The sequence below is a fragment of the Caretta caretta genome, chromosome 1, assembly GCF_965140235.1.
Source record: "Caretta caretta isolate rCarCar2 chromosome 1, rCarCar1.hap1, whole genome shotgun sequence".
In the NCBI taxonomy this organism is placed as follows: Eukaryota; Metazoa; Chordata; order Testudines; family Cheloniidae; genus Caretta; species Caretta caretta.
The window spans coordinates 349,690,307-349,705,043 of record NC_134206.1 but is presented as its reverse complement, the minus strand read 5'-3'; the positions used below and the strand labels follow the sequence as shown (position 1 = coordinate 349,705,043).

Sequence of the window (14,737 nt, the reverse complement as noted above, 5' to 3'; positions counted from 1 at the left end):
CTGCACATCCATGCACTTTGCAGCCAGAGAAACACAGGGCTCACAAAGGTGGAACTTGCCAGCGATGCTGCAGAATTAGATCTGAAAAGACCAGAATATTTGCTGCCTGAGAAGAAGAAAAACTGAAAATTGAAATATTTGCTATTAAAAAAATGAATAGAAATATGGGCACCAGGTGTTTCTCTCCATTCCTCTCTTCAGTCTGCACTTCCATAGAGCCACCTCTGCATCTAATAAGAGAGTAGCCTATGTCTGGTAAGTCCCCTCGTCAGTCCTCTCCCCTGGCCCCACACATGGCATGATTGTTCCCTCCAGCTGTTACACTTCGTTCTGCAGTGTTTTGTGCAATCGAATTTAAAATAACTCAAGCAGCGGCCTTCCCCATTTTCCCTGGGGAGACGACTCCACGCTCCAATGCTTAATCCAATGCAGTTGCTGTAGTCCGTTACATTACGCTCTTTGCTGGCTCTAGGGTGGTTCTGAGTTTATCTTTGCATGTCAGTTTTGCTTTCCCATTTCTTGGTGTCACTGGACTCCACTGAGTTGATTTATTCTCTTATCTCCCCGATGGCCATGGTGCCCAATACAAGTCTATGTTGTGTGTTGTGCAGACGAGCAATGGCAGGCAGCTTGAAGAGCTGGGGACCGACTCCTGCAGCCCTTCCCCATATGCACAGTTCTTACACTTCCTGTGGAAGTCACTGGGTCTGCTTGGCTGGGTAAAGGTTCATTATCCATTGTGTTCGTACACTTCCCTACATAAGTCGCCAATTGGCCGTGAGAGTCAGCTGCTGTGTCAGACTCTCAGCAAGGGGTGTGCAGTGAAATGCTCCCGCCTACCACCGGTTGTGTGCATTTTGTTCTGGGATCCCTGTCTCCTTTCCTACATGCTGCTGATTAAGTTACCAATGAACTCCATTATGTCTCTGGAAGGGGTTGAGCCTTTCCGCTATCTCTGAACCCAAAACTAGCCCCAGATTCCCTTCGTTTCAGGTGTATAGAAAACCCTCTTCAGCCACTTGTCATCTCCACGAGGCCTGAGTCCCAAACCATTACCTGGCTCGCTATAATTTTAACCTTCTGTCCTTAGTGGCTTTACCACCCGCAAAAGTGGGAGTGTTGAAAATCTCCCCATCACTGTCCCAAACTGCCTTTGTGTGACAAATCACTAGAATGAATGTCAGATAGAGAAGTGTACAGCCCCGCTGTGGGTGGGAAGACCATGCACTTGCTCTGCAAAGTTGACATCCCCTTATGCTCTGATTCAGAGGAGGGATTTTAAACCCCATCTCCCACCTGCCAGGTGATTCCCTTAAGGACCAGCCTATAGCATCCTTATTTAGTTATACGAGACTCAAGACAGCTTGAGAGCAGACTTTGGGGGATATCAGAGGTCAAGTCCCTGCTCCAGAGGGAGGATTCAAACCTGGGTCTACCACATCCTAGGCATATGCTCTAACCACTGGGCTAAAGGTTAGAAGGTGACCGGCACAGTTACTTTGAAGCTGCCTGGAATGAAACATTTCATCAGACTCAAGATGGGCTTTTCCAATGGCTGACAAATTCCGAACATCACTGGAAACAACTCTTTGTGTTGATTCCCAGCTGGCTGGCCACACTGAGAAATCATGTGTGTGTTGGAGGCTGGACAAAGGTGAAGGAGCAGCATTTTAAGGTTAACTAAAGATACCAGCATCAGTCGCACTCCTTGGCTGTGATGCTCTTTGGAATCAAGCCCCCGCTCTCTGGGGGAGAGGATAAAAGGCCATATTAATGGCAGGACTTACCTACTTCCACCCAGTGCTGTGAGACCAAGCTGCCAGTGACCCAGCCGCCCTGGGGACCGTTGCTGCTTCCGTTCTAAGCATCTCTCCCTGCCCCCCTCCCTTCCCTTCACTTCCTCCCTTCATCCCATTTGAAACTTGCTGATCCCTGCCTGTGGGTTTCTTTTCACACAGCTGTTGAGGGTTGATTCAGATAAGGGCGGCAGAGTAACTGCAGTGGCCTGGAACTGATAGCCCCACCTATGTGTTGGTTTAGAGATGTTGACCAACGCGGTTTGCTAACGGGAAAGGAAGGGTTTAATTCTGCTGCTGCTGAGCTATAGGAAACGGATGATGAACGTGAGTGTGATGACAGGTTTCAGAGTAGCAGCCGTGTTAGGCTGTATTCGCAAAAAGAACAGGAGGACTTGTGGCACCTTAGAGACTAACCAATTTATTTGAGCCTAAGCTTTCGTGAGCTACAGCTCACTTCGTCAGATGCATCCCATCACAATGCATCCCATCACAATGCATCTGATGAAGTGAGCTGTAGCTCATGAAAGCTTAGGCTCAAATAAATTGGTTAGTCTCTAAGGTGCCACAACTCCTCCTTTTCTTTGTGAGTGTGATGTAGTCCCAAGCAGCGCTGAGCTATAAAGGCCCAGGGCTAGTCCCTTCCCAGGAATAAACGAAGCTATGGAAGGTTTGAGTGAGTTGGGGTCTGGGTTTTTGTCCTTTCGCTGAACCATAGAAGAATATTTCATTTTGGCAAAGCACAGGAAGTGGTTGACCCCGGGAAGACTCATTAGGGCAGGATCAGGTCCCTTATCTGCTCAGGGGGAACCCTGCACCTGTGCAGAGCCCCACTGAGATCACTTGGGGCGGGGAAAGAATTCTGAACGGTCACTGGAGCCAGGCTGTGCAGAAATAGCTGCAGAATTGGGACCAGCGTTGGGCCAGTTGTTTCTTAAGCAGAACAATTCTGACAATAGCTTGTGGAGATGGGCTGTAGCTCTCCGGGCTGCATTTGGAGTTGCCTTGGATATTGTGTGGTCATTTCTGCCAATGCAAAAGGGGGTGCAAAATGCCCCCCTCTGATTCTGGAAGCACTTCTCCCCTTCAATTTGCACCCAAAAAGCCAATACATGACTCTATTGATAAAGAATTAATGAGAAGGAATAATGGGCCAACTTTTATACAGAATTGTTATAAATTGACAGCGATAATTACACTGGGTGGGACTTGAAAAGGTCTAGAATGTGACATAATGACCCTGAATATCCTCATTCCTCAGCCACGGAGGAATAGCGAGTCCTGCTTTTCCTTCTACAGAACTTTCCCTCCAAGGCTCCCAAAGTGCTTTGCATCACTGTGAGGAAAGGGTTGTTGCCTTTTACAGATGGGGAAACTGAGGCACAGAGCCACAAAGTGACTTCACTAAATAGCCTATTTCTATTTTATATTTCTTCAATAACTATTAGTGCTCTCTAAGTGGAAAGAAGCAGGATGCTGTGCTCATCTCATATGAGGATGATGGTTTCAGTCCATTAGTAACTGAGGATCATGTTAGACAACAGCTACTGGTAATCAACATTTTTAAATCAGCAGGCCCAGGTCAACTTGCACCCAAAAAGAGCTGGCGATCTCTCGCCTGCTGGTGTTAATGTTTGATAAGTATTGGAATGCCAGGGAAATTCCAGAAGATTTATTCAAGTATTCAAAAAGAATAAGGAAGATGACCTGCGTAACTGTAGGCTGGTTAGCCTGTCATCTATCCTGAGCAAAATAATGGAAATGCCAATACACGACTCTATTGATAAAGAATGAATGAGAAGGAATATAATTAATGCCTGTCAACATGGTTTTATGGAAAATAGGTTTTGTCAAAGAAACCTGATTTAACTCTTTGGGACTACAAGTTTGGTTGACATCAGTAACTGCGTAGATGTAACATTCAAGACTTTTGTAAGGTGTTTGACTTAGTACCCCATGACATTCTGATTAAAAAATTGGCACTCCACACTACATCAATAGGGCACACGTTACCCGGAGTGAGAACTGGCTAACTAACAGATGTAGCTGTCAATGGGGAATCATCAGATGGGGGTGTTTCTAGTGGGGTTTTGCAGGGATCAGTCCTCGGCCTGATGCTACTCAGTGTTTTCAGCAATGATAGGGAAGTAAATGTAAATGCTGATAAAATTTGCAGATGGCACAAAGATTGGCTGAGTGGTAAAAGAGGACGGGCTTTCATACAGAGCAAAATGCATTTTAATACCATCAAATTTAGTTATGCATCTTGGAACAAGGAATGTGGGCCACACTTCAAAATGTACCCTGGAAAGCAGAGACCCTGACAAGGGTTTAGGGGTCACAATGGACAAGCAACTGGATATGAGCTCTCAGTGAGATGTTGTGACAAAATGGGCTAGTATGATCCTTGGGTCTAGAAGAGTGCTTCATTTGCAATGAAAGAGGGGCACAACATTTTAATTGGGGCGGGGGGTGAGATTAGGCAAGTGGTGGGTTCTCCATCTCTCGGTGTCTTCGTATCAAGACTGGCTGCCCTTCTGGAAGATGCATTAGTCAAACAAAAGTTACTGGGCTCAGCAGAGTGGTAACTAGGGGGGAATTTAATGGCTGGTGATAGGCCGGTTACGTCAGATGAACTGGTGATCCCTTCTGGCTTTATAATCTAGGGTGTGCCCAAGGACATAGCAAAAGTCTCCATCAGTGTCAAGGGCTGACCCAAGCTGGGATGGACTGCAGGCCAGGAAGATAAATTGAGTCCTGTAAGGTTTCTTAGGGGGCCTGTTGAGAATTTAGAATCTGAGGTCCTGTGGGCTCTGTGTTTATATGAGAGGAGGAGGGTCACCTTTGTCATTTGGATTAAAGTTCCTGCTCATCCACTTCTGTCCCCTGGTGTGCTCAGCTTCTGGCTTTTAACTTCCACCCTGGAGGCAGCTCGGCTGCTGTAAAGGAACAGACTGAGTCTGTCTGGTTCACAAAGTGCAGCACAGGGATCCTTTCAGAGGAAAAGTGCTGTGAAAGGGAGTCTCCAGGCTTGGATTAAAGCTTTGCATCCACTCACCCATCCCCTGGTGTGCATCACCACCACCGCCCTTTGAGCCGATCCTGCTCTGCAAAGGACCTGTCTGTCTCTTCCCCTGCTTTCCCTTCCCAGCCACAGGCCTTCCCTCCCTGGCCCCCAGGGCCAGCAGCCTCCCCACTTTCCCATGGGGGCCTGCAGCCTTTCACCCCATCCCAGCCGGGTCAGCAGCCTCTCCCCTTAGACTCACAGACTATCAGGGTTGGAAGGGACCTCAGGAGGTCACCTCGTCCAACCCCCTGCTCAAAGCAGGACCAAGCCCCCATTTTTGCCCCATCCCTAAATGGCCCCCTCAAGGATTGAACTCACAACCCTGGGTTTGGCAGGCCAATGCTCAAACCACTGAGCTTCTCCCCCTTCGCCTGGGGCCGGTGGCCGCAGCCCCAACCCACATGGCCCCAGCTGTAAGCCCAGCCGTCCCTCTCCCTCAACCCCGCCCCCGCAGCAGCCGCTCCAATCAGCGCCGGGGGGTGTGTCCCCCGCGGGGCAGCGAGCCAATGGCAGCGGGGGGGCGGGGCGAGACCCCGGCGCGGGGCGGGGGCGGCGCCCGCACGTGCCGGCCCGGGCAGGGCAGAGGGGGCGCATGGAGGCGGCGGGCGGCGCCGGGCCCGGGGACGGGGCGCCCGGCAAGGGGAGGCCGCTGCAGCCCGCGGCCAAGGGGCGGGAGCCGTTCAGGAGCCAGCGGAAGGAGTCCGAGGTGAGCGGGGGCCGGGGCGCCCTGCCCGGGGGTGGGGGAAAGGGCCCGGGCTGCGGGACCCCCCTGCCCGCCCTGGGGGGAGAGGGGCTGCCCCGGCCGCGGGGGGCGGGTCCCGCGGCTGCGCTTCGCCTCGCCTCGCCTCGCGGCCGCCCGGGGGGAGACCCCCGGGTCCCCCGGTCCGCCCGGGGGCTGGTGCCTGCCTCGGTGCTCGGCGCGGGGCGGGCGTGGGGAGGCGCCGGGGGGCGCGGCTGCGGGGCTCGGGCGGCCGCGGCGGGGGCCCACGTTGCGGGTGGGTCGGTGGTTTGAGCGGGGGCCGGTTTGCAGGGCCCCCGGGGCACGTCCCTGGGGCGTATCGCGGCTCCGCTGCCAGCTCCTGCGCCCGGCCCCAGCCTGGGTGGCCCGGTTATGGAAGCACCAGCCGGGCGGAGAGTGAGCCGGGGCTGGGCTCTGAGCGCAGGGGGCTGAGGTGGGGTTTGAGCTTTCCCAGGCTGGTGGGACCAGTCTTCTGCCGGCTCAGGTGCGCTCCTCCAGCCATGGCTTGCGCCTGGTGCCTTGCCAGGAGAGGCAGGGCAGCTTGTCTCCTCGCGGGCTTTGTGCAGTCCCCCTGAGGGCTGCCTGCTTCTGGGTGCCTTGGGGAACCGTCCAATATTGTACCTAGAGGGAGACTAAGATCCCCGATTTGCACCAATCGGCTGATTTCCTGAAGCATGAGAAACTAGCCAGCTGCCCGGGATTAGGAAACTGCCATTACCGTCAGGTTGTTTCATAATTGTTCATTACGGGATTTCTTCCCCCTTCCTCTGAAGCATCTGATTCTGGCAGGCAGGGAGAGGATACTGATTAGATGGATACCGGGTATCTTCCGGTTGGGCAATTAAATGCAAAGTAATGCACATTAGAAAACACAACCCCCGCTATACACACACAATGCTGGGGTTTAAATTAGCTGTTACCACTCAAGAAAGAGATCTTGGAGTCACTGTGGCGAGTTCTCTGGAAACGGCCACTCTATGGGCAGCCGCAGCCAAAACGGGGAACAGAATGTTGGGACTCATTAAGAAAGGGATAGAGAATGAGACAGAAAATATCATGTTGGCTCTCTATAAATCCATGGTGCGCCCACCGCTTGAATACTGTGTGCAGATGTGGTCGCCCCATCTCAAAAAAGATATATTGGAAAAGGTTCAGAAAAGGTCAACAAAAATGATTGGGGTCTGGAATAGCTTCCGTATGAGGAGAGATTAATAAGACTGGGACTTTTCAGCTTGAAAAAGAGAGGACTAAGAGGGGATATGATAGAGGTCTATAAAATCATGACTGGTGTGGAGAAAGTAAATAAGGGAGTGTTATTTACTCTTTCTCATAACACACGAACTAGAGGTCACCAAATGAAATTAATAGGGAGCAGGTTTAAAGCAAACAAAAGGAAGTATTTCTTCACACAACGCACAGTCAACCTGTAGAACTGCTTGCCAGAGGATGTTGTGAAGGCGAAGGCTATAACAGGGTTCAAAAAAGAACTAGAGACATTCATGGAGGATAGGTCCATCAATGGCTATTAGCCAGGATGGGCAGGGATGGTGTCCCTAGGCTCTGTTTGCCAGAAGCTGGGAATGAGCAACAGGGGATGGATCATTTGATGATTCCCTGTTCTGTTCATTCCCTCTGGGGCACCTGGCATTGGCCGCTGTTGGAAGACAGGATACTGGGCTAGATGGGCATATGGTCTGACCCAGTATGGCCATTCTTAATTCCTACCTTGATTGTTAGCAGTATTTATTTAATACTTGGCTGGAGCCCCATAGATGCATGGCAAATGGAGACACCAGGAATTTCCCCACACACCCCCTGAATTTCCCCAACACCCCTCCCCCCCCAGTTTTGTGAACTAGTTACATGCAGTATTGCCTGTTTAGTGACTGTTGGCAAATTTGAATTGAAATTGAAACATTAATACACACTTTAAAAGCATATACAGTGTATGATAAAATATGTGTATCTGAAAAAGTACAATAGATTTGAAAAGTATGGACATAGACTAGCTTTCTTATACAGCTGTTGGTTTTTATGACAATGTCAGTGCATTCATTTCGGTGATGTTGGCCAACCTAATAATTTCAAATGATGATTTGTAAGCGAAGTCTAAATGAGCTCTCCCTGACAGCTAGTGATGAGCTGGGGGCTGCGGGGAAAGGCTTCAGGACCAGATTGTGTTTACATTCACACCTAATCTACTAGGTATCCAGCAAACAGAGCTGTGTTGCCCAAGTGATAGATTTTGGCTGCGGTTGGGTTACAAATCACTGGAATGCGGGGTGTGTGTGTAATGAAATGTTGTTGTTCTTATTGTAGGAGCAAAGAGCAGTAGAACTGTACTCAGCCTGTGCTGATTGAGGGCATTGAGAGAGAGGGGTGAGGACGGGTGTTTTGCTTGATGGTCTGCCTGAATCACGAGTACCATTTGACCTGCCCCTCTCCACTGTTTAAAGACAGAGCTGAGTAGGCTCCATCGAGAGTCTTTTGTTAAGTGACCACTACAGCTGAAATCACTGATAATCAGGTCTAGGTGCCTAGACCTGCTGTGGGGCAGTGTTTCTGTGGAAGAGACGGCCCAGCCTGGACTAGCAGCGAGGTTCCCCCACTGAGAGCTCAGCTGAAATCACTGAGAGCCGGTGGAACCTCAAGAGACCAACTATTTAGAAAAGCTGGACGAGCACAAGTCCATGGGGCCGGATGCGCTGCATCCAAGAGTGCTAAAAGAGTTGGCGGCTGTGATTGCAGAGCCATTGGCCATTATCTTTGAAAACTCATGGCGATCAGGGCAGGTCCTGGACGACTGGAAAAAGGCTAACGTAGTGCCCATCTTTAAAAAAGGGAAGGAGGAGGCTCCGGGGAACTACAGGCCAGTCAGCCTCACCTCAGTCCCTGGGAAAATCATGGAGCAGGTCCTCAAGGAATCAATTCTGAAGCACTTAGAGGAGAGGAAAGTGATCAGGAACAGTCAGCATTAATTCACTAAGGGCTAGTCATGCCTGACTAATCTAATCGCCTTCTATGACGCGATAACCAGCCCTGTGGATAAGGGGAAAGCAGTGGATGTGTTATTCCTTGACTTTAGCAAAGCTTTTGACGCCGTCTCCCACAGTATTCTTGACAGTAAGTTAAAGATGTATGGGCTGGATGAATGGAGTATAAGGTGGATAGAAAGCTGGCTAGATTGTCGGGCTCAACAGGTAGTGATCAATGGCTCCATGTCTAGTTGGCAGCCGGTATCGAGCGGAGTGCCTCAAGGGTCAGTCCTCGGGCCGGTTTTGTTCAATATCTTCATTAATGATCTGGAGGATGGTGTGGATTGCACCCTCAGCAAGTTGGCGGATGACACTAAACTAGGAGGAGAGGTAGATACGCTGGAGGGTAGGGATAGGATACAGAGGGCCCTAGACAAATTAGAGGATTAGGCCAAAAGAAATCTGATGAGGTTCAACAAGGACAAGTTAGGACTTAGGATGGAAGAATCCCATGCACCGCTACAGACTAGGGACCAAATGGCTCGGCAGCAGTTCGGCAGAAAAGGACCTAGGGGTTACAGTGGATGAGAAGCTGGATATGAGTCAACAGTGTGCCCTTGTTGCCAAGAAGGCCAATGGCATTTTGGGCTGTATAAGTAGGGGCATTGCCAGCAGATCGAGGGATGTGATCGTTCCCCTCTATTCGACATTGGTGAGCCCTCATCTGGAGTACTGTGTCCAGTTTTGGGCCCCACACTAAAAGAGGGATGTAAAAAAACTGGAAAGTGTCCAGCGGAGGGCAACAAAAATGATTAGGGGACTGGAACACATGACTTATGAGGAGAGGCTGAGGGAACTGGGGATGTTTAGTCTACAGAAGAGAAGAATGAGGGGGGATTTGATAGCTGCTTTCAACTACCTGAAAGGGGGTTCCAAAGAGGATGGATCTAGACTGTTCTCAGTGGTAGCAGATGACAGAACGAGGAGTAATGGTCTCAAGTTGCAGTGGGGGAGGTTTAGGTTGGATATTAGGAAAAACTTTTTCACTAGGAGGCTGGTGAAGCACTGGAATACGTTACCTAGGAAGGTGGTGGAATCTCCTTCCTTAGAAGTTTTTAAGGTCAGGCTTGACAAAGCCCTGGCTGGGATGATTTAGTTGGGGATTGGTCCTGCTTTGAGCAGGGGGTTGGACTAGATGACCTCCTGAGGTCCCTTCCAACCCTGATATTCTATGATTCTATGAGCTCACAGAGGTCACAGTGGCAGGTGGCAGCAGAAGGTGATGGCACAGGGCTATTGGCAACAGAGCGATTGCGTGAACAGTGACAGAACGAACAACAGTGGCCAGAGCGAACAGTGAGCAGCTGGAGGAACGAGCAAGGCGCCGTCTTGCCCCCGACCTGGGAGGTGAACTCATGTGAAAGCACCTCTGAACTCTGAGTCTCCACTGACCAAGGACAACACCGGTGAGTGTTCATGAGGCTGTTAAGAATGCTGGAGAACCAACACAGTTCATGCGAACAAACATGGCTGTGGCATCATACTTTCTATTTAAGCAAGAGATACCACACACTACAAACTGGAGGCCAATGTTAAGTGCATTGTCACTTGTTCATCCTGAAGTTGAACACTGGTTCTGAACAAGACCAGCAAATGCTCACTATCTTTCTGCAAGAAACTCGGCTGACTGGCTAGAAGCACGTGGTGCAACAGTGAAAGACTCAACAGTTGGAAAAGTGAAGAACTCTCTCACCACAAAAAAAAATTGCATACATGGCTGATGAATGCACCGATGCAAATGGGCATCAAGTAACTGTGTACTGTGATGTCAGTGGTAGGCCAGTAGATGCATTTCTAGGTGACACATCGGCTGCATCTGTGACAACCCACATCTTAGAAGAGTTAAATGCTTGTCCTTTGGACCCCAAACAGTTGGCTGCTTGTGCGTTTGATGGAGCTGCAAACTTCTCTAGAAGACATGGTGGAGCACAAGCTTTGCTCAGAGAAAAGTGTAACCCTAATCTCACCTGTACACAGTGCAGAGGCCATCTACTCCAACTAGCGCTAGTACGAGCTGCAGACTCTTCAAAAGACATTTTAAAAGCTATATAGCTTACGCTCAAATAAATTGGTTAGTCTCTGAGGTGCCACAAGTCCTCCTTTTCTTTTTGCGAGTACAGACTAACACGGCTGTTACTCTGAAACCTATATATTTAATGTCTTCATTATACTCTTTTTTTTCAGCAAGAGTCCAAAAAGACTGAATATCTTGGAAAATATAGAATATACACTGGGACTGAAGTTCAAATTCGTCCAACCTGGGAAAACCCTCTGGCTCTCTCATGATCGATCCTTGGCTGTTGTCTTAAAATTACTCCAGCCATTATTACTGGCTTTGGAAAGTATCTTCCAAGATGGGATGGATCTAAGTAGTGAGGCTGGTGGATTACTTTTGCTACTATGTTCAGAGAAGACTATTGCCATTCTCTCCCTTGTAAGTCTACTGTGGAAACCACTTGGGTCATTAAACAATGCCGTCCAGGCATCTGCTACAACAGTAGTAGATCTTTGTCCAGCAAATAGAAGCTACATTTGGATTAATGAGAGAGCTATCCGTTGAAAACGCACTGGAAGAAGCAAAGACTTCAGTCCAGAAGTTGAGTAATAAAGGCATTTCTATTGAATCCTTAAGTGAAGAGGACACGAAGTGTTTAAGACAACTGAAAAAGTACACGACTCGATTCTTAAAAATCTACAACAGCGACTTATAGATTTAGTTGGGGATTGGCTCTGCTTTGAGCAGGGGGTTGGACTAGATGACCTCCTGAGGTCCCTTCCAACCCTGATATTCTATGATTCTCCTCATAGCTTTTACAGATCCCTGTCCTATAAAACACGGACAGTTGGGTGGAGTGAGGCACTACCAGCAATGGGGCTGTCGTGCTCAGGACAGAACAGAGAATTTGAACATAGAGTGGAATATCATACGACGAATGAATGAAGATTTGACTTCAACTTCCGATGAAGTGAGCTGTAGCTCACGAAAGCTTATGGTCAAATAAATTGGTTAGTCTCTAAGGTGCCACAAGTCCTCCTTTTCTTTTTTATCATCACTAGTGGCTTGACCCAATCTTTGTGCTCTGTTTCCTGGGATGAAAGAAGTAGGAATTCATCTCTTGTTACTCCCAGTCACAACAGCTATAGTTGAGCATTCTTTTGCCTCATTGAATAGAATTTTGTCTTCTGAAAGAAGTCGCCTTCTGCCTGATCTTGTGAATGATCTAATGAGCATATCAGTGGAAGGAATGGAAGTACCGGACACACGAGAAGCCACCAAAGGTGACCGCATTGCATTCAAGAAGTTCAGTAACAGAGTTGTGCAAAATTATAACAAGAAACCAAGAAGATGAGGGTATAGTGCTTCATAGAAGGCTTGAGTAGCCAACTTTAATTTTTGTGATGATTTTAAAACGTGAGTTAAATCTAATTCAATGGTCATGAAACATTTCAGTTTTTACTATGGTGCCATAGAGCCACCTTCACCCTCACAGTCTCACCCCTTATCGGCCCTGACACACACACACACACCCCGGATAAATTCGAGCCACCCCCACCCCCCTATTTCAATTCCAGGGGAAAACACTGGAGATATAATCTCTGCCTGTAAGAGTTTATGATCCTGACAGGGAACTGAGGGAGATGGAAGGAAGAAGGCTGTACCGAGCAGGGCTGGGGACTTGTCAGCCCAGCCTGACATGCCTTGTGTTAGAGTGTGGATTTAAAAAAGAACTGGTATCGTTTTAATGAGAGGGTCGCTGTGGGAAGAGGAGGGATTTGACGGCCACCACGTGGCGTGTGGGATCAAGGAGGACCCCGGTTCCAGCATGGGAGAAAGTAGAGAGGCGCTCGTGGGGAACAGAGCAGACGGGCTACGAGGGAGGCAGAAGTGGCAGGGGACAGGGTCTCACTGAGGTTGCCGTTGATTTCAGAGGGAGGAGAATGGGACTCTGTGCCTATTAGTGCTGATGCAGCCAAGGCCCTACCAAACAGTCTTCTCTAAAACACGTTTTCAGTTCATTTCTCTCTCAGCGAAAACCTGCTGTAACTTCTTTTTAACATCCTGCCATTTCTGGACCTTTTGCTTATGACATTCTTCGGGGAGTTTATAGCTCTGATTTGGGGCATCTCATCTCCACAGTGGTGGGTTTTCTTCTATGCCAGCACCAGGGAATCGCTTAATCACTTCTCAGTTTAACTCTAGGTATGAACCTGATAGAAGAGAGATGAATTTAGATGCTGGGGTAACCCAGCTGAGTAGACCTATATAGAGAGAGCTTAATGTGTAGAACACAGGCGGATGGTAGGAATCTGTCTGGGTGGAACAGGATTGGCCATGAACTGTAAAAACCTGTTGACACTGCCCTATGTTCTGTAGGTATGAGTTGGAAGCTTTAGTTTAACCGTAGCTAATGCTTGGGGTTGGCACTGAACAAGATGCGAGAGAGGTGGTCTCTTTCAAGGAACACACAGTTGACATGGGCAGTGGAATTCTGGCCTCAATACCCAGACGCATTCAATCCATTTTCTGGTCCGAGGTGCAGTATTCTTTTTGTTTTAGCTCCGTGCGTCACAGCCCCTTTGCTGGGTGGATTAACGTTTGCAGGTGCAAGGGCTTAACTGAATTCCTCCAAGGCTTTAGCGCTCAGAACTTAGTTGGTCAGCGCAGTGTTTTTGGTCTAAGCATTGATTACGTACTACGCTTTGTGCAGTCAAGGCTCTCTAAAGGTGTGAGACCAAATGTTCAAGCTTGAATGGAAGGTCTGGTAGAGCTGGGGACAGGGAGTCGAGACATCTCAGTTCTATTTGTGGCTCAGCTGTTGACCTGCTTTGTGACCACTGTGATTCTGCAGGAGCTGATGGTAAAACTGGCTATTTATCCCAGCTACATCAGGAAAACTCCTCGCAGGACTTGTTCTGGGCTTAAAAGAAAACCAGTCAAGTGCTTGATAATGTTGACTGGTCCTGACAGCGTTTACACTGGCCCATGTCAGCTTTCTAGTACAGACAGCTAATGGGACATTGGATCTTAAAATCATATCATTCGGTCTTCTCCCCTCCCACCACCGTGGCATTTGGCATCCAATATGTGTGACAGGCAGTTGGCCAAATTCAGCCTTTTAGCGATTGATCGCAGGCAAAATCCATTGACTTCAGTGGAATTTCACCCACCTAAGACAGGACTGAATTTGGCCTGATATTTTACGAGCAGCTGGAATTTGAAAGCAGGGATCTACGGTGGAGATGCTAAAAAGCATTGGTTTATAACTCCAACAGTGCTCAAAATAATGTCTGCTAAAATCATGCTGGAGTTCAAACAGGGAAATAAAGTAAGTCGGTAATCAGAATGATGTGAATGTAAGAACTGAGCCCTCATGACCTACAACAGCTAAAGACATTTTACCATTGGAAAGCCGGGGGGCCAGGCTCCCAAAGGTACAAAGTGCCTTCATTCATAGCCCTAATAGTTCATGAGCTCTCACATTTTAAGTCTGTCACTGGTCTTTCATATTTGCTTGTTTCTCATGGATCCAGGGCAGAATACAGCAATACGTGACACTTACCTAGTGCTCTAAAGTAGACCGACAGACAGACAGTGCTCTAAATGTACAGACAGTCTTCTCAATGCAATTTAAAGGGGGTGGGTGTTATCCCCACTTTACAGATGGGAACACTGAGACAGAAGGGGAGTTGCTTGGAGCTGCACAGTAAATTGATGGTAGGGTCAGGATTAGGGTCCGAAAGTACCTAATTCCCAGCTTTACTGTTTCCTCTACAGTAAGGCATCTTGTGCAGTCCTCAACCTGTTGCAGGTGTTTTGACACTTTCAGCTGCTGCCATTTGGTCCATGTCTACCCACTGAATCATGCTGCCTGTCTGCCTTCTCCTCCACTGATGGGAATTATTGGGCAGTGGAATGGAGGGGGATGATCAGGGTTGAAACTTGCTCCCTATTATAAATTCATTTTTCCATCCCCAGTTTCTTCAAAACAAACTAACCATTCTGGAAGTTCACTTGCTGATTCTCGCCCGGGGTGCGTCTTCTATGGAGTTTGGTAATGGTTGGACAGTTTTAATCCTGTGGTGTTTGTAGACTGCAGCC

The 14,737-nt window shown here is 48.7% G+C and overlaps 1 protein-coding gene across 1 annotated transcript in view; it reads left to right on the top strand.

Annotated features, from left to right (window-relative positions):
* Positions 1–5,440: 5,440 nt before the first annotated feature.
* The window catches only part of STRIP2 (striatin interacting protein 2), a 67,432-nt gene continuing 58,135 nt past the window's right edge, over positions 5,441–14,737 (top strand). The window contains exon 1 of the mRNA XM_048836776.2: positions 5,441–5,569. Coding sequence (XP_048692733.2) covers positions 5,456–5,569 — 114 coding nt within the window. The 5' untranslated portion in view covers positions 5,441–5,455. The remainder of the gene's footprint in view (positions 5,570–14,737) is intronic.